The sequence below is a fragment of the Oreochromis niloticus genome, linkage group LG3 (genome assembly GCF_001858045.2).
Source record: "Oreochromis niloticus isolate F11D_XX linkage group LG3, O_niloticus_UMD_NMBU, whole genome shotgun sequence".
NCBI lineage: Eukaryota > Metazoa > Chordata > Actinopteri > Cichliformes > Cichlidae > Oreochromis > Oreochromis niloticus.
This window is the reverse complement of record NC_031967.2, coordinates 85,069,314-85,090,337: the sequence shown is the minus strand read 5'-3', so window position 1 is coordinate 85,090,337 and position 21,024 is coordinate 85,069,314. Positions and strand designations below refer to the sequence as shown.

The 21,024-nt window shown below is 40.7% G+C and overlaps 1 protein-coding gene across 1 annotated transcript; it reads right to left on the bottom strand.

The window, feature by feature from the left end:
* Positions 1-7,796: 7,796 nt before the first annotated feature.
* LOC112846043 (stonustoxin subunit alpha-like) lies at positions 7,797-8,318 on the bottom strand (the record flags this gene model as incomplete). Its single annotated transcript, XM_025905272.1, has 1 exon — positions 7,797-8,318. A coding segment is annotated over one exon (522 nt), but the record flags the coding sequence as incomplete, so codon positions are not given.
* Positions 8,319-21,024: the final 12,706 nt, after the last annotated feature.

The window sequence follows — 21,024 nt, the reverse complement described above, 5'->3', positions numbered from 1 at the left end:
AATGTGTCTGTGTCAACCTTTCAAATGCTGTTGAATCCAAAACATCAGCGGCTCCTTGGCTGCTCACTTCATGCACTTCTGTCTTTGTGACAGTCCAATGACATCACAGCTGTTTCCACCCCCAGTGTCTCAGGACTGGACACCTTTAAACATGTGGAGGATCAAACAGCCGTCCAGCTAAACATACATGAAACTATCAAAGCTGACAATCATTCCAATAACATCTAATGGTACATATATATAGACACAGGACTACAAGGAAATGGCTCTCAGCATCTGGCTGTGGGAACAAATGAGTCCCTGTTTGTCTTCAAATTGTGTGCATGTTTTAGACGTGTGTCACATGTAGAAACACAAAAATCCCACAATGACACAAAGATGTGTTTGACACAACTGTGCAGCTGTAAGTTGTTTCTAATGATTCATTGAAGCTCTTCTAACATTCTGGAGACAATCAGTCCATGAATCTGTTCAACACCACAACAATTTGACTTCAATGTGAACGTTTGCCATTAAATAACCTTCTTCATCCAGCTGACAAGCATCCTTCATTCTATGATATGAACAGTTCCTCCTGTTGATGACAAACCTCTGACATGATCTGCTTGAGGAGCTTTTTCATGTGAAGCTCTCTGAGCTCAGGGCTAAGTTGCTGTGTTTCATCTTTAAGAGCTGCTGCCTCCTCGCCGGACTTGTTCTTCTCTTCTTCTCCTAATGACACCATTTCTGCTTCATATCTTTCACTGGGCCTAAAACAGATGAAGAGTAGATCTACTGCTGTTCACTGTTTGTGTCAATATGGAGAAATCTGAAAGACAAACACAGCACATACAGAGAAATGTAGACAGAATGTGCAGCCAGTGCAGTAAATGGTCTAAATATCAGCTCTTTAGAAAATGATCCTGATGAACATGAAACTAACATCCAATGAGAAACACAGCTTCCTTGTTTCATGTCCAATAACAATAAATGAAGAGCTAATAAAGAGCTATTCTATTGTAAAATGCTGAGATGATTATTAGACACAACCCAGTGGCTCACCAAAAGCCTGCATTGAAAATCTATATGAAAGTAATCTGTGCTCATATATGGCAAAATCCTTTAAGTGTCACTGTGTTTTTCATCTGTGCTCTTGTTGGTTGGACAAGTTTGTAAATGACAAAGAGCTCAGTGGACTTTGCATCCATCAAATCCTGTTAGATGTTTGTTTTTCCTTCACAGCTTTGTGATGAAGGCTAAAGAACAGAGATATGAACTATTGCCAATATGAATCCTGATGCATGACGTGGGCACAGACCCACCAAAGCAACACTCAGCTCACCTCATTCCAGGCGCTTGTCTGCTGGAGACCATGAGCCTTGTTAGTCACACATTAGCACCGTGGTAGGAAACAGCCTCCATCATTTCATTAGATCTGAATTTGGACTGTTTCCCTCTGGATGAGAACCAAGTCTGTCAAATCTATTGATCCAACACAAACTATCAAACACATTGACTCACAGTCAGATTGGCTTTGTATGGATGGTGTAACAGGGGCTGGGAAAGGATGCTGAAAGCTGAATATAATACAGAACAATAACAGGACATATAATCATGTAGCAAACATGATCTTCAACAGGCACACTTCTATTATTCATGATCACAAAGAACTTGTGCAGCCCTGATATCAGCCCTAATATATGAGTGTGTTTGCCCAAAGATTGAAACAGCATCAACATGACAGCTGTAAGAAATCTTCTCTCAGCCTTGTTTGGCAGAAGATCCCTGCAACAAAGATTGTAGCTGAAAGATGACGTGTGTAAAGTTTGTCTTTGGGAGGGTTGAGGCTGTTTTTAGACCTTTGATAGTTTCAATCCAGTTCTGAAAGACAGAAATAAAAACAACATCATTAAGATCAGATCATGGAGCTGTTTCCTGCCTTGTTTCTAGCTTCACATTACAAGACTTTACTACAATAAAGATGCTAACATGTATCTGTAGCAACAACATCATTGAATCTAGAACAACTGGAGCCAAACCAGTGGCTCTGCTGGGATCACTGGTGAGCCAACACTTCCTTGTTGCAACAAACTGATTCCAGCTTCTACCTCATGATAGGAATGTTTTTGTGGCTCAAGATGACCTGATATCTTTCATTATGGAGACATTTGACACATGTTTCACATATTATAGACCAACAAGTTATTCATAGCAGTTTAAATACGGGGAGTCACTTTTGGGCCCAGCAGATAAAACAGAGCCAATATTTCCTTCTTTATTTAAGTGACGTGTGTCACAGATGTGACCTAGTAAAGTGTAACTGAACATTAGTAACGTTATTAACACTCTCAGCTGGTCCTTGTTCCAGACCTGAAGATCCTCTTCTTTCATTCAGCAGCAGCTTCAGGTCTCTGATGGTCCAGGGCTTGTTGCTGGGAAACAGCCCTGCTGGGATGATGGTGTCCTCACAGAAACAGTCAGTGATGCTGTTGATCTCCATCACAGAGCACGTCCCAGTCTGCAGTCTCAGTCCTGCAGGGCCTCGCTGGCTTCCTGACTCCACCCAGTCAACAACAGGAAGTGTTTGCAGGAACAAACTGAGGCTGTGGTCAAACAGGAGTTTTTATCTCCTGGCTCTGACTCTCACTGCGGCCCCGCTGCTGTGTCAACATGTGTTTGTGCTAAACAATGATGGAAAGTGTTATAAATGACTTGTTGGCCTCTGATCTGTCACAAACAGCTGAAACGTGTCTCTCATGAGTCACATGAAGGTTTCTGACAGAGAGGACAAAAAGTAGCTGCAGTCAGTTTGTGTCATTTTTATATTTATTCATCTGGGAGAAAAATCTGAGGGACATTAAAATGTGTTTTTCAACAGAGACAAGAACATAAATATAACGTCACAGGTAAATGAACATATTTCAAGTAAACAGCTGGACTGATCAGGTCCAAACACAGAGTGATCAACAAACAGCTGTCATATCTTTATATATAAGCTCTTTATAAATCCTGTTCACTGCAGTCTGTTTACTAATAATGTCAAACTGTTAGAAACACAGAAACATCAGAATCGTCTTTGTTGACATAAACCTGTCTGGGATCCTTTGTTGTTCTTTTGATGCAGAGTTACATTATAAATATAAAGAGTTATTTCAGAGTCTCATCAGTTTTCCTGCATGTCTTTATTGAACACATCAGCAGGGCTGAAGCTCTCATGTTAAACACACACTGGTCTATGGACACGTTCATGTGTTTCTAACAGCATCATAACCAGGCTGTTATCAGCTGCACTAACATGATGTCACACACACTGAATGTAACAGTGACAGTTTACATCATCACACAATCAGCTGTGATTGTTTCACTGTCATCAAACTAGTCAACAGGAAGTAGAATCAATAGAAACCAATCATTTACTGACAGCATGTCTGATTGAAATAAGTGCAGATTATGTATGAAGTATAACTGCACACAGTAACTGTGTTACAATAAGGACTTAACAGCGCCCTCTGCTGGAGTGTTTCAGTACTGCGTTAACTAGAATACACCACCTCCTCCTCCTCCTCACACCACCTGCTACAGCTCTACTCTTCTATGACTACAGTCATCCACAGCACTGATGTGAGGTCACATGGTTCATATGTAAGGAGCACAGAGACGTCCTAGCAGCTGACCTCAGGTCAGTTTAATGACTGTGAGCAGCAGCTGTGTTCTTGTCACTGTGACAGGGAGACACTCTCAGACACAGCGCTCATGTCAGCTTGTTCTCATGCAGGAGGATCAGGAGCTCCATGTTTGTCTTTCTGTTTGAATCATGATGTGTTTGTGCCATCAGAGTCTGTCATGAGTACTCAGGGTTTCACAGCAGCTCTTCTGAATGCTGACGAGGACTCCAACCTCATGTTTCACCTCTCTGAGCTTCTGATGTCTGTGAACACTCGTGTTTCTTCTCTGGGCTCATCTGGACAAAAACACCTTTCTGTGTTTGGCTCCAGCCTCATTGTGACTGACAGGAAGTGTGTTATCCATGAGCTTCTTTGTTTCCTGCTGTGTTTCCTGTCTGTGGACAAACACGAGTGTTTCAGCTGAGGACTTGGTTCCTTCCACCTGTCCATACAGGACATCACGCTGTCTTTTCTCTTTAAATGCAGCTCCAGGTCCTTCCACGTGCTGCTCTGTATTTGTGCAGTTTGTAGTGTGTCCTGGGAAACGTAGCACACATGGTGTTCTTCTGGTGTTTCCTCCTTTCACTGAGTGTGAAACACTGACGCTGTGCTGTTGTTGACAGAGGGGAGCTGATTCTAGCTGCAGCTGGACTCTGTCATCTAACTGAATGTGTTGGTGCTGATCACGGGGCTCTGAGGGGGGAGCAGCAGGAGGACTCTGGATACTGACGTCAGTGTATCTGTGGAAGCTCACACAGCGTCTCTGTCATTCAATATTGTGCTATATATTGTATCTATGCAAAGATGAACAGACTGTGTGTTCACTGGTCTCTGTGCTGCTGACTGCTTTGCTGCAGCTCTGATGTCATCATCACTCCCTCCTCCACCCTCAGCAGTCCCAGCATGCTGCTGTGGTGCACCCCACCCTCACTCTACACCTGAGCCATAGACCACACCCTCCACCTCAATATACACCACAGTTTTCTCTGCTATGGAAATGAGATCAGGAGGAAATCATCATTATTATTATTTAATAAATGCTCACATTAATGTGGGCTTATTTGTTTCATATTAGAAACATTAGTTGAGTGTTTTTAGTATAAAATGGTGAAAGTCCCTCTTTTTGCTCCTCCCCTCACCTGTGGATGGACGGTGCTGTTACCACGGTAACAGCGCCTCCTGTGGTGAGAGGATGCAATAATGCAATGTAACATTTTTACACTGAACACTTCCAGTCATGGAAACTGTCTGTTGGATCTGTGTGACGTTGCTTTCTTGTGTTGCTTTCTTGGTTAGAGTTCCTCACAAATAGGGCTGGGCCATATCATACCGTCCACGGTAATACCGGTGTAATTTTGGGCAACGATAGGAAAATGAAATATCGCGATAGAATATGGGTAAAACGCGCATGCGCAGTGCCTGTGTTTACATTTGCACATGGCGGCGACGGAGAATGAGAAGAGCGAAAGCGTATCGTTAAATGAAACGGATGAACCAGAACTGGTTTGTAAAAATGCTGCAACTTCAGTGGTGTGGAACTGGTTTAGCTTTCGTCCGTCAGATACACAACAAAGCACTATTTTTGGTAGAGCATGCTAGCCGGCCGCCGTTATTACCGTGTTGTTTGGAAAATACGGCACACTTAAAATCAATCCTTTGATTTTTCTGAAAATCGACAGTGCCCCTTATAATCCCGTGTGCCTTCTGTATGAATTCTGGTTGTGTTTACTGACCTCGAAACGATTTTATGTGGTACACGGCGCTCGAAAATCTGTCAAATGTTTTAGTACGACTTTGCCAAGCTACGAACCCGCACCGCTTGATGGACTGTCGGAGCATTACGGCTATCGTGGGCAGGAGCCTCACGGAGTGATACGTACTGTGCTTCAACATAATATTACCGTATTGTGTGTGTGTAACCTCTTTTCAAGTTTTGTGGATATTATACATGGTTATGCTGAGGATATGTCGGCCAATTTCCACTGGAAATGCCTTTTGGTTAAACTGTCAGCGAGGAATTTGCATTTGCACTGTTAAATTTTTATATAACTTTAATGCACATAAAAAAAAACAGCTGCTTGTATAAGTGAAAATACATTGATGGGTTTTTTGTACAAATAAAGTTGTGGAGTTGTAAAGTATTTTGTCTAGTGTCAATTATATCGTCAGTTATATCGTTATCGCAAATTTTCAAATGTATATCGTGATAAATATTTTTGGTCATATCGCCCTGCTCTACTCACAAATGTCCAGATTATTCTTCTAATGAGGCGTCGACCATATTTTCAGTTCTTTGGAAGAAAACATCGCCCTTTGCCATCCTTACTTTTCTTTGACTTCTTCAGATGCAGCTGAACTCCAGCTGGTATTTTATTGGACTTTGCAGCTGTTTCTGGTCATCAGTTCATTCCTGCAAACCTCTGAACCTGAACAACAATGATGCTGCATTGCTGGCTGATCCCAAAAGGTTGATTCTGTTCATCTGGACGTTTTCACGTTTGCTCACTGATCAGGTGACTTCTTCAGTCTCAGCTGACTGCAGCTTTACAACCTTACAAACAGCACATTTGCACAATGACTGAAACCAGCAGCACCTGATATATATGATACTAATATAATACATATACATATATAATCCATACTAATGATTAGGGATGGGTACCGGCACCGGTTCTGACATAAACGGTAGTAACCAGACCGAAAAGCAGCGCACGTTTCGGTGCTTTATTTCGGTGCTTTTTTTTTTTCTTGAGATGTCATACACTTTGGATTCTAGCCAATCATTTTACCTTTCCGAGGATAAACCATTTCTACAACCACCAAACTCAACGAAAACAAGCCATGATTAAACGAGCAGCTGTGTAAATGCGCACAAGTCCGCTAAACAAACAAGGCGAACCAGAAATTCTCCAGACTTCATATAACCCCTAAAGAAAAGCTGGTTATCTTCCAGAGCTATCACCAATTCCAAACACCAAGTTTCACCACACTCTGACCAGAATTCACTGCATGAGCCGCAAAAGAAGACCACAAAAACACACAGCGGCGCAAATGCGCTAAGACAGAAATTGACTTACCGTCCAGATTTCCCCCGTTATTTTCGCCAGTAGCTGGTAGCCATGTGACTATCAGCAGTTGCCACACCTACCTAGCCGCACCAGAGCCGTTTTCCGTCAACAACCTCCATTTTAGACCCACCTATAGACACGTGACTGGACAGACGTCACATGCAGTAAATTTGGGCCCACGTGGGTTTTGGCATTACAACGTCTGATTGGTTGACGTAACGTGAACGTGGCATTGTTACTGTGACTCTATTGGCTCAAACAATTAAAAAGAGGTGTCAATCATGCAAATTGACCAAAAGAAACCAAAGTTACAGCCCCTCAGAGTTTAAAGGGCCAGAGGCCAATTAAGTGCTCCATGGCAGAAAAGGCCCATTACCACGTAAATGTATGGCTAATTCTTCAAAAACGCATTTTAAAAAAAAAACCATTTTAGGCATGTTATTAAAATTAATTAATGACTGCTCTTAAATACCTTAAAAAAAATCAACTGGCGTGTTGTCCAATTGTGTGCAAGGATTGGACATTTTTGTACAACATCTGGATATTCATGTATTGACAGCGCTGTAAATTTTCACTGTTTCACTTTTAAAACATAAATCTTTGCACAGATGATGTTTATATGTTGCTACAGTTCTTATCATTTTGCAGAAAAAAAGAGACTGCTAAAAATAAAAACATGAGAGTTTTTTGGACGAAGTTTGTGTTCTCCATTCTTTAAGCACCGGTTCGAGCACCGTTTAAGCACCGGCACCGTTTCAAAAGTACCGATTTGGCACCGGTATCGGATAAAACCTAAACGATACCCATCCCTACTAATGATGAAGGAACTGAGCTCACAGTGTTCATTCAGTGAACTACTCAGTTTATTTTGGGCCTCAGAAATGCTCACTCTGTTTGTACATCACTGTCAGCAATAGACTCATTCTGCTGTGTGGACAGGAATCATTTAGAAGAGTTTCAAACATCAACTGACTGAATCCATGAATGTGAAAACGTGTTTGTGAGTGAAAGAGACAGACATGTACAGACTGAACTATCTGTTCAACAGTCAGAGTGTTTCTCTAACAGGAGACACTCTTTACACTCAGCACAGGGACACTGAGGAACCAGGAGGAAAAGAATAGACTGTAAACCCAGGATAAAGAGTTTCAGTGAATGTGGTGTTGAAGGTGTGGAGGTGGATCAGAGTGTCAGAGGAGACTCTGTAGAAGGACAGAGTGCCAGCAGGACAGTCCACATACACTGCTACTCTGTTAGAGACAGCGGAGGAGGAGGAGGAGATGGATGTTGATCTGTTATTGTGCCAGACAGACTGAGGACCATCATCAGAGCAGATCAGACTCCAGGACTGATCATTGTATCCAAACACACAGTGATAAGTGCCTCCTTTCCTTCTGATGCTTCTGTAACTCACTGATATATAAACGTCTCCTCTCCACTCGACCTCCCAGTAACAGCGACCAGTCAGACCATCTCTACACAGCAGCTGTTTACAACCATCAAATCTGTCTGGATGATCAGGATATGACTGAACCTCCTCCAGACGTGTCACCTTCCTGTTGTTGTCAGACAGTTGGAGCTTTGTGTTCACTGTGTTTGTGTCGATTGTGAGTTGACAGGAATCTGATGGAGAGAACAAACACAATCCAGCTGCAGTTATTGATCCATCATCTGTTCATTGATTGACACTTTGATGATGACTCCTGACATGATGAAGATGGTTGAATGTGTGCTGCTTTGTTTTCTTGAATCCCATTAAAAACACACTTACACTTCCTCAGACCTGGTCTCAACCATCGGACTCCAGCAGGCTCCACCCTGAAAGGAGGAGGGGTCAGAGCAGCACAGTCAGCATGCACACATGGACATTACATGGCTCTCACACACACACTGTTACACACTGAGCTCAAAGCTCAGCTCCACTGTTTTATTCAAAGAAATCTACATTTTTTTATCAGCACATTTAAAAACAGGTTGAGCCAAAGTGCTGCACAGAGTAGAGATAAAATAGGAAACATACACAGTAATTACTATAAAGACTCGTCAGAATTGAAAGCTACAGAGTACAAATGTGTTTCCAACCGGGTTTTAAAAATGTCGAGTGTTGGTGACGACCTGATGTGAAGGGCGACTGTTCCAGAGTTTGGCTGCAGCCATCGATAAAGCTCACCTCTGTTTTTACGTCTAGTTCTGGTCAGAAGCTACTTATCTGCAGACCTGAGGGCTCGACTTGGATTATTTTTGTTAAAGAGAGATAAGATGGAGCCAATCCATTCAGAGATTTAAAGACAAACAACAAAATCTGTAAGCGGATTCTACGACGTACTGGTAACCAGTGGAAAAAGCTGGTGATGGGTCGTCTGTCACAGAGCCACCGCTGGAACCAGACAATTCTACTACAACTGCAAAAAGCACCAAGCAGAGCTCTTTGAGCTCATGCACAAGATCAAACTATGATCTCAAGATCATAGTTTGATCTCGAGACCATAGTTTGAGAGAGATCTGTGACAGCGCCGTTCCTTCGCTTGACCTCAGTCGCTCTCGTCTGCTCCCTGGTAACACTGCTCTTTATTGAGGTTACATGAATATGCATAAGTTCATTAACATATGACGTCTTACACAGGTATGAACAAAGAGTACCAGTCTGTGCATAGTGTAGGTGTGTGTGTGTTCCAGATATGACCCTGTGAAGACTCCCCAAAGCTGGTGCTAAGAGTCCAGAGGTCCCCCTAACAAAGGGCTCTTATACTTAACCAGACACAGAGTAGGTGTCCTCCTATACCATAAATGAGTAAGAGAAGGTACGACCTCTCTCATGACCCCAAGCAGTGTTTGTGCATGCCAGAGCACTCTGGAAGGCACACAGAGTCTTTACAGACTACTAAGGATCAGACCTCTATCATTATGCAATCGATTATAAAACTCTAAGCATATATGAGTAAATACTTCTAAGCATAAATGATAATCAACAATATAAACCTTACAGTTGGTTTTAATAACAGAATTTATTTGTTTCTCAAATGAGAAAGAGCTATCGAGAAACACTCCTAAATCTTTAGTTCTGAACTTTTCCAGTGGGCCAAGGTCAACATTATCTGCCAATGCTAAATAGGCTGCCGTTATTAACTAATGCTAATTTGACGTGAATTAGCATTATGCACTAATGCTAACACTTACTTTTTAACAATGTGAGTAGCTAATGCTAACACTATTTCCCTTAACTTTATAACAATGTGAACGGCTAATGCTAACACTCTTTTCCCTAGCATTACAACAATCTGAGCTGCTAATGCTATTTAGGCCACCATTAGCACCTACGTCTAATTTAAGGCAAATACGCATTAGATTCTAATGCTCATATCGTTTTCCTTTGCTTTATAGCAATAAGAGCAGCTACTGCTAAAGTTAGCACCATTTGCATTATAACGATGTGAGAAGTTAATGCTAAGTGTGCTACCATTAGTGGCTAATTCTAATTAGGGGTGAATAATTATTACCAGCTAATGCTAATATCGTTTTCCCTTCCCTTTTAAGAATGTGAGCAGTTAGTGCTAGGTAGGTTGATGCTAGCAGCTAATGCTAATTTGATGTGAATTAGCATTATATTAGTGAGGAGTTAATGCTAAATAGGACGCCATTAGTGGCTAATTCTAATTTTAGGTGAATAACCATTAGCAGCTAATGCTAATACCATTTTTTCTAATTTGACGTGAATTAGCATCATCCATTAACACTAACTCTTTTTCCTTGCATTATAACAATATGAGCAGCTAATGCTAAGAAGGCTGCCATTATTAGGTAATGCTAATTTGATGTGTGTTAGCACTATCTGCTACTACTAGCAATGTTTTATCTTACTTTTTATTACTTTTTAACAATATCAGCAGCTAATGCTAACACTACTTTCATTTCAGTTAAGCCTATTTAGCATAAATTAACTTGAATTAGCATTAAGAAATTTATGCTAAATAGGCTACCATTAGTGGCTAATGTTAATTTTAGGTGAATAAGCATTGGCAACTAATGCCAATACCATATGCTCTTGATTTCTAACAATGTGAGCAGCTAATGCTAAGTAGGTTGCCGTTATTAGCTAATACTAATTTATCCGCTAATGCTAACAATATTTTTTTTTATATATTTTAACAATATGAGTAGCTAATGCTTATACTATTTTTCCTTCCATTTTAACAATGTGATGTGTGTTACCGTTAATAACTTTTGCTAATTTGATGTGAATTAGCATTATCAAATAATGCTAACTATTTTCCTTTGCATTATAACGATGTGAGGAGTTATGCCAAGTAGACTGCCATTAGTGGCTAATGCTAATTTTAGGTGAATAGGAATTGGCATCTAATGCTAATACCATATTTCGTTTCCTTATAACAATGTGACCAGCTAATGCTAAGCAGGTTACCGTTATTAGCTAATACTAATTTGAGGTGAATTAGCATTATGCGCTTATGCTAACAATGTTTTTTCTTACTTTTTAACAATACGCCATTATTGGCTAGTGGTAAATTAGCATTATATTAGTTAATACTAAATAGGCTGCCATGAGTGACTGTTTTCCCTTGTTTATAACGATGTGAAGAGTTTATGCTAAGTAGGCTGCCATTAGCAGCTAATGCTAATGTTTTCCCCTGGTTTCCCTTGCTGAATATAACTTGAGCAGCTTTTGCTAAGTAGGCCACTTTGCTCTGCTAAGGATTTGTGTGACCATGACGGAAACTCTGATAAGCTAATGCTGCTAAGCTAATGCTGTTTATGGGCCCTGTTAGAATCAATATTTCATTCTCATTCTGTTGTTTGAGAACAATAACAGAAAAATGTGTACTTGAGATCAAATTTATTGTAAATTCAGCTGTGAATGTAGAGTTTGTCATTATTTAAGCTTCCATTTCCAAATGTTAGCTGCTCCTGTCTGCCTCTTTGTCACACACACAGACTGAAATGATTCACAGCCTTGTTTCATCCTTCTGTCACTGTCACTGTGGACATACAACATGGGAAACATACAGATGGCTGACACTTTATTAGGCACACAGTGGCATCTATCTCAGGTATACCTGTGACCTAAATGTTCCTGCAAACAGACTCCTTGGAGACCCCCTACATAAATATCCATGTACTATCCAGCTAGACTAGTGTGTCTGTCCCTGAAAATATTCCTGCATGTGTGATTGTTCATGTCTCATCGGCAGGAAACACACAGGAAGTGAGTGAAGGATACAGGAACTGTTTCCAGCTCTTCCTCCTCTATCAGACTTTCTCTCCATACCTGAGAGTGTCCAGTCTCCAGCCTGGATCCTTCAGTCCAGCCGAGAGCAGCTTCATTCCTGAGTCCCCTGGATGATTGTAGCTCAGGTCCAGCTCTCTCAGATGGGAGGGGTTGGAGCTCAGAGCTGAGGCCAGAGAAGTACAGCCTTCCTCTGTGATCAGACAGCCTGACAGACTGCACACACACAAAACAACAAACCATCTGTCAACAATTAGTTTCTCTATGTCAAAATAACATCTATCCATTTACATTCATTCAGTGTAACTTTATTTATAAGTGACAATTCCCAACAGACACAAACAGTCATCTCAAGCTGTTTAACAGTGTAAGGTAACAGCCTCTAATATTAGAGAGAAAGCCCCAAACATCAGTCAATCCACTGTGAGCAGCACTTGGTGATGGTGGGAAGGAAGAACTCCCTTTGACACAAAGATCCTCCCAGTGAAAACAGGCTCCAGGAGGAGCATCTACCATGACTGGTTGCAGGGTGAGGGGAAAGAGAAGAGATGAGCTCAGAGAGACAAGAACAAAACACAAACTAAGGAGAGAGAAGCCAAAAGTTGACATGCAGTAGTGACATATAAAAGCATCAGGAGTGAAAAGAGAGGAGTGGAGAAGAAAGCAGAGCATCATGGGAAGTCCACCAACAGCCCGAGCCTATAGCAGCATAACTAAGGGATGGTTCAGGGTCACCTGATCCAGCTCTAACTATAAGCTTTATCAAAAAAGAAAGTTTGAAGCTGATCTTCAAAGTAGAGAGGGTGTCTGTCTCCTGAACTCAAACTGGGAGCTGCTTCCACACCAAGTCCAGGGCTCGCAAAATCGCTAGCCCGACGTCCCGGGGGGTAGCGATTTTTCCAGTCGGGCTACCAAAATCCATCTCAGTCCTGCCCGTCGGGCTATCATGGGAAGGAAGGATATTTCAATGCTTTTGCATTCTTTCGCAAATGTAGCTGAGTAATTATGTCATCGGCATCGATAAGCCACTGTCAATATGTGACACATTAAAATCGCGTTTGAATTTGCGCTTGTTTTTTGCTTTCACTTTCACTTTGCGATCGCGTGGCAGTGGCAGCACTGATTGGTAAGTCACAGATTGCACACCAATTCCTATGGCATCGTCTTATCAATTGTTAGCTTACTATCAAACATGACAAGTGAAATCTCCCGCAGCAAGCTTAAACATGTGATAGAGGTTGATTGCGCAGAGAATTGCTGATCGTTATGTAAGTATGTGTGTAAGAGCAGATGGATTTACGCAGGTATTTTAGTTCTGCAGAGCCAAACAAGACAGGTCAGGGTGAACAAGAGGCAGCCAAAGAAAAGCTGACCACAAAACGGAAAAGTTATGACAAATCGGACTATGAGGCAAAAGGAAAGCGCAGCTATTTTGGTTTCATGGACAAAAGAATTTCTGTGGTTGGAATATGGTAAGCTAAATAACATCATGTTCTGCTGGGTGTGTTGTGAGTGTCCCTCGATTTCTGAGTCGACAAGCGCCTTTGTTACTGGGACCAGTCATTTTAAGAAAGACCCCATCAGAATCCATTAGAAATGCAATAAATGCATTATTGCCCTGAAAAAGCTGTTTAGAACAGCGTACTATGTTGCAAAGAGTGAACTACCATTGGCAAAATTTAGCAGTCTTTGCAAACTTCAAAAAGCAAATGGCCTAGATCTTGGTTCCACTTGCCTCTTACCTGTGATTTCAGTGGAAATTTCAAATTCAGGATCTGACACAGACTGATTCATGTTCTACACAGTTCTTGCAAGTTCATAGAAATTTCTGTTCAATTAGAACCAAGTATTTGAGTTGATGATTGTAATTTGTTGTTGTAATTTGTGTTTTAAATATTTTAGATTGATGTTTTGTTTCCTTTACAATATTATACCTTAAAGTATAATATTGTAAAGGAAACAAAACATCAATCAAAAAATAGTCCTCTTTTTTTTTTTTTTTTTTTTTTTTTTTTTTATACGGGCTTCTTACATTTATTTTGGGCTACCAAAAACTGAAGAGTGCCTGCCCGAAGGGCTACCAGGGATTTTGAAATTTTCCGAGCCCTGAAGTCCAACATAGCCAGGCTGAGTCATTAGTTCAGTCCAAAGTCAAGTCAGAAAGTCATTATTCGTGTCACATTCTAGTGGAAATGTAGAAAAACTATCCAAAAGTTATTTCTAAATCTGATATTAAACAGTTGAAATGGTGAAAAAAGCTTTAAAGAAAACAGATTCAATAAAAGCCTCTTTAGAGGGTCACCAGTTTAAAACTCAGACATTTAAACCGGTGATTCTCCTTCTCTGCTCCATTTCCTCTCTAGAGTTTCTGTTCCTAGGAGGGATTTGATTGGCTAAACGTCCTTTTAGCCTTTCTTTAGTTCTTTGGTGGCAATCAAATGAGTCATGTGACGTGACATAAAGAGCGCTCTGATTGGTTGGGATTCACAAACTATGGTGCTGTTTGCAAGCTTAGCTTTACAGTGCCAAGAAGATCTCTTAATAGGGATGAGACATTCCACAGTGACGTTTCCACACTTTGGAGCTTCTGAAGTGCAGATGTTTGGAAACACTGCTCCAACACGTGGTTCAAACACTCAGATCACGTGACCTTAGATGCCACAGGTGGCATACCTGCTGCTTCCAGGCATTGCCAGGCTCGGGAATTCCCATTTTTGATTGGCTGGTCTTTTGGACTGGGACTTGTAATGACTGAATGATGCTTTTATAGCACCGCTTCAGTTTATTCCACACACATTCAGTCCTATCAGCAGAGAGAGAGACACACACTGTCTGTAACATCATTAGAAGATCTTAGTAAAACACCACCTCTGCTTCAAAGACTAAATCAAACAGGCTCCAGTTTTCAGCTCTGTCTGCGCTCTACTTTTTTCTACTTTCAACAGGAAATAGGATTTACTGCATTCAGGGATATCATCCTCACTGTCAGCCGTTACTCACACACTGTGTGTAGAAATACAGAAAATACTGATCCTATAAAAAGGAAAGCTAGAAAAACACATTGATTGATTCTAGGCTCTATTTCCCTTTTTGATTTCCACTGACGCTTCTATCATGTGTCTGTAAAATCCAACAGAACTTGTGCAGGTTCACTATGAGCCAAACTCCAGACTGACAGTGAAACATCAGGCCAGTGTTAGAAGATAAAGTTCAGGAAAGTTTCTTCATGGTTCAGAAGATCTTCAGCAGAGGACGACTTAAAGATGTGCGTGAAATGGAGGCTTCTGTACGGTGGCCCCTAGAGACAAAGCACGTACAAACTCCAAAGCACATGCAAACTCCAAAACACTTGCAAACTCCAAAACACTTGCAAACTCCAAAACACATGCAAATTCCAAAACACAACGGAAGTGCTCCAGGACGCTAGTGTAGTGTTGAGCTTTTGTTACCTAGTAACTACACAAGCTAGGAAGTACCAATGACCGGATTTGGGCTGTATCCCAATTCAGGGTCTGCAGCCTTAAAGGCCGCATTTTAAGGCCAAAGGCTGTCCCAATTTAAAGGCTGCTCGAAATGCGGCCCTCAAATGCGTCCTTAATTTCCCTGAATTTTAAGGATGGGTCAGTGTAGCCTTCATGGCCCAACATATCCCAGATTTCATAGCGCGGCGGTGGTGTGGATAATTTTGCCGAAAAAAAACGGCGGAAGCGGAGCCGCCAAAGAGTAAACTTTCAGAAGTAAGTACTGAATATTATGTCACTTATTTATGCGCAAATGTTTTTATAATGAAGAACATTAAAACATTACTGTTGGCCACATGTCAGCAAAGTTAAGTGACATTAGCGATGTTTGTACTAACTTGGGTTTAAAGCCTTTACTTTAAAATATACGCCGTTCAATAGCTGACCTTAATCTTACAGAGAATGTGATGATTTTATGGATAATTAAAGTCAGTCATATATCCACAAACACAACAAGCTGAAAGTCAGTGATGCTGCTCGGTTTGCAGTCCTGAATATGACGGCACAAGCAGGATTCACTGCACTGTTAATGTTAGCTATGTTATATTGCTGCCTCTGTTCGGTGGTGTCGAGCCAAACGGACTTTAACGTGTGTTTGAACGAGCTGACGGTTCACTCGTTAAGCTGAAAGAAAGATGCTTTAATCACAGGAGTCACACATGTGTCCACTGTACCATCTGGGAACTCTTCTTGTTTAGCACCTGTAATAACACAAACACTAAATCCTCCTTCTCTTGTGCTGTTTTGTAGCAGTGTGTACACCTGAGACTGTCACCTGTCTGTCTGTCCTGCACTCTCTCTCTGTTTCTTTCTCTCTGATTGTGGAATAAAAGTATGAACATGTATTTATAAGTTACACTTGTGTTTGAATCCTGCAGCTTATCACACATTTGATTTCCATGTGTGACGACTGCAAGTGTCCAGAGTGAGGACAGACTGAGGGACCCACTGCTGCACATCATCTGTGAGGCTTTGCACCCCTGATGATCCACCAGGACAAACTCAGCAGTGTGTGAGGAAGAGGAGGAGGAAGAGCCAGCAGCAGCTGACAGATGGAGAGAATAGACAGACTGTTCCCTGTTTGTGAAGGACTGCTAGAAAAGTTTAACATCACTAATTGTCTGTCCTGAATCAGTCTCATTAGGTAATGTTCAAATAATGTTATCATCCCAGTGTTTTCAGTGTGGGAGAAAGTACTCAGGGCCTTCAAGTTACACACTGTGAAAGGCAGCAACAAGTTTAATGTCCAGAAACCTAAAGTATGTATCAGCAGCAGAATGGAGCTAAAAATAAATGTTTGTCTCAGTTCTATGAAGCTTTGAGTATTTTGGATTAGTAGCACTGCTGTGTTTGTTGCATCATATTGCTGTAATTGTTTATATGCTTTATATATTCTGAGGTAAGTTGATCTATAGTGTTACATCATATTCTATAAGGATGTTATGTGTTTGTAGACTTTCTGCCCAGTTTGACCCATTTAGCAGAAGTCAGCCTGTTTAAGGCTCTGATATCTATTCTGTATGACTTAAAGCAGTTATGACATGGTCTGATTTTCTCACCCAATAAAGGAATATTTAATATTTCAGTCTGATCTTCATTCTATCAGAAACAGTTATCACAGTTTGTACATTTTCTTTTTATAAATATATGTAAGCAATGAGCTAAATTTAGCAATGCCAACATACTGAAGGAACAACATTTGTCTCTTATATATGATACACCTATATATGCACTGTCAAAGATACTTCTCTTTGAGTGAAGATTTAAGGTGATAAGACATATAGATAACTGCAACTAGAATGTGTACTGAAGCTCAGTATTTGACACAGAGTTCATGTTCACTGCTGTAATAGCTAATAATGATTAATGTAATAACTATAATATTGGCCATATTATATTTACATTACCAAAGTGATATGACTTTAGTCTCATGAACAACATTAGCTAATTGTTATTTACTAACTAATCTTAAATGACTGTTCAGTGCAGAAATGAAGCCCAAAAATCATGTTTTACTGTCCTGTGGTCTCAGCCTCAGATACTTATCAAATCACACAAAACTCTTGTAGAAACAAACAAACAAATAAACAAAATATGTTCTCCTTCATTTCTGTCAAACAAAGTTGTATGACACGTTTCCAGCGGTTAGTATCATGGTTGCTAGGCAACCTGGGAAGCGCGACGGAGACTAGACCGTCCCATACAGACAAACTTGCCGTTTATTTTGCAAATCGAGCTCAACACTGCCCCTAGCGTCCTGGAGCACTTCCGTTGTGATTTGGAGTTTGCATGTGTTTTGGAGTTTGCAAGTGTTTTGGATTTTGCAAGTGTTTTGGATTTTGCAAGTGTTTTGGATTTTGCAAGTGTTTTGGAGTTTGCAAGTGTTTTGGATTTTGCAAGTGTTTTGGAGTTTGCAAGTGTTTTGGAGTTTGCAAGTGTTTTGGATTTTGCAAGTGTTTTGGAGTTTGCAAGTGTTTTGGAGTTTGCAAGTGTTTTGGAGTTTGCAAGTGTTTTGGAGTTTGCATGTGTTTTGGAGTTTGCATGTGTTTTGGAGTTTGTACGTGCTTTGTCTCTAGGGGCCACCGTACTTCTGATTGGTCAGAATGAGCCTGTGAAAATGGGACAAACTTTGTATAAAGAAAGAAACACATTTAGTCTTTTCATGGAAATCTATCTTTTTAAAAGTGATTCCAAATCAAAGCTAACACCATGCCAGCTTGTAGCTTTGATTGACAGTGTGTAGAACAAGCCTGATGACACAAACTCCCAGAAAACCTCAAAATCAACATAAAGCATCCAAAGTTTCACGGCTGGGAGCAAAACATGAAGCCAACAAACAGCTGTAAACCTGTGTGCTTATTACAGTAAACACAGCAGTCTGTTCTGTTTGACTAAACTGATTTATTGTGTCTGTAGTTGTGTTGTGAACTGTGCTGGGCTCGTCTGTGTCCCCGTTTCACAGAACAGCATCTTCAAGACGGCACAAATGCTTCCAATGTTTCAGTTTGATGAAGCCTCACTTTGCCCATCGCTGCCTTTAAAACAATGTTTGTGCTGCCAAGGACATCTTGTATTGGTCTCATGTCATGAATGGGTGTGTTTCAGGAGGCAGACTGATCCTTTGATGAGTTTGGTGTCTTAAACTGAGGAATGAAAGGACACGAGGAACAAACTAAAGAGAATCTAAAAGAGGCTGGCAGCACATGATGAGGATAAACTGACACTGACAAAGACTGAGGGAAGGACAGAGCCATTTATACACCTGAGGTCATCACAGGAGGGTCATGTGACACAGATGAAACTCATCCAGACAACGTCTGACACCAGAGACCATACTTACCAAAATAAAACAGGCTATAATAAACAACCATGAGTGGAACAGCGGAGTGAACTGAGCAGCAGGAGGGAGGGCGTTTCTCCATCACAATTATGAACAGTTGTGTATAATAAGTAGACTTGTTCAGATTTGTCCAACACTTTTCTCTGTCAGTGTTTCACAGAATATCATCAAAGAGTCATGATAGTGACCATTAGTGTCACTGTGGAGATGCTTATTCCAGCATCACTGACTTCATGCTTCCAGTTTCCATCACTAAGGACTACATGTAGTGATGCTGCTGTGTTGTTAGCATGTTAGCTCCAACAGGTGGTCAGTGTGAGAGCAGAAGATGATATCAGTGACATCTAAACAAGGAAGGAAGAGACTGTTGAAGGCAGCGAGCTGTGACTGCTGTGAACAGTGTTCTCACACTATTTTCTCCCTGTGTCAACATACATGAGGCTGTTTCAGCTGCAACACATGACAAACACCTTTATACAACTAAATATAATGAGAGCACACTGCTGTGGTTGCTGTGGTAACCATCCATATATACAGCTGTTTGGGGCCGAGTCTGCTTCCTCATCCTTGGGAAAAACCTCAAAGTTTGATGTGTTTTTGACTTGAAGCTTTTTGGGATTTGGTTTTATTTGTTGTGGTCATAAATATTTTGTACTTGTAAATCAGGATTTGTATGTGTAAAAAGAATGTGTGTGTGTGAAAAAGATTTGTATGTGTAAAAAGAATGTGTGTGTTTAAAAAAGATTTGTATGTGTACACAAGATTTGTGTGTGGACTTAGCCAAAAAAAAAAAAAAAGCTTGCAAGTTACAAGTACGAATTTTGAGCCTATTCTTCTTCCTTTCATCTGATTGGTCCATGTCATGTCAATCACAAATTTAAAAATACAATCAGAGAACAGATGGGTTTGGCTGTCGGAGGGGCGCTTGCTGATATTCCAAGGCAGCAGGGCTGGGACTTTATTCTGATGGACACATCATGTGGCCAATTACATTAAGAGACAGCCTGGGATCATGCCACTATTTAAAGAAAGGGATGGGGGCAAACGTTCAGAAGAAAGCAAATTTAGTGGTACAGGCCTGGTACACACAGACACAGGTTTAAATTCAAGCGTGTCAGGAAAAAGTGAAAGCATAAAATGAGCAGCATCTGGCTGAATTTCAGTGACATTGGAGATGGCAAAGCAGAGTGCAGAATGTATAAATTAGAAGCTGGATAAAGTGATACCCATTTTTCATTGTGAAGGACAAAAGATTTCAAACTTGTCCAGGCCTTAAGGTCATGTCCGTTCTCTTCTTAGTGGTAGTAAATGGATAAAATTAAGACTAATGAAAACACTGAATTAACATTACTTCCTTTAAAAACACCAAGCTTACGGGTCAGTTTTGAATACTACATATATAAACTATATATAACAAAGTGCCTTTGAATGGCAGGGATGCAGAAATGTCTGTATGTAGCGCAGAGCCATGGCTCACGGTCTGAATGAGTGTCACAGACCTGAATGTGCATTTGAAGAAATTTATAATTAAATTTCTAATTATGATCTTCAGCACCCAACACCGTGAGTATATACATATTGTCGGGTGTGAGAATATTTGTGTTGTGTGCTGTGGATTCAACTCTGCAAACTCATCAAGTTTCTACTTAGACAGCAACAAAACAGAAAGCAGTCCCAGAGACTACTTCTTGTTTTAGAATCTTTCAACATAAGAGTATGTTGCACATCAGAACACCTCCACATCTCCTCTTATTAAAGGATTACCTTATTATTACTTTGCCAATTCTGCCAGTTGATTACAAAATGCTTGATCTCACCTGAGAGTTTCCAGTTTCCAGTGTGGATTCTTCAGTCCTTCAGACAGAAACGTCACGCCTGAATCCTGCAGGTTATTGTTACTCAGGTCCAACGCTCTCAGATTAGAGGACTGAGAGCTGAGACCTGAGGACAGAGCTTCACAACTTCTCTCTGACAGGTTACAGAGACTCAGTCTGAAAAATAACAGAAAAACAATTTAAAAAATTACTTTTGATCAAGTGTAATGAGATTACATAACATTTATTTATATTCCATTCTCTTTTGTCAAGACAGTAAGGAGCAACATGTGGAAACAATCAGAGAGAGAAGAGAGAACAGAGCAGTAAAAGAACAGTGGATAGTTCAATAGGCTTTTGGTATCAACAAAATGTGTCAAATTTCTTTATTTTGT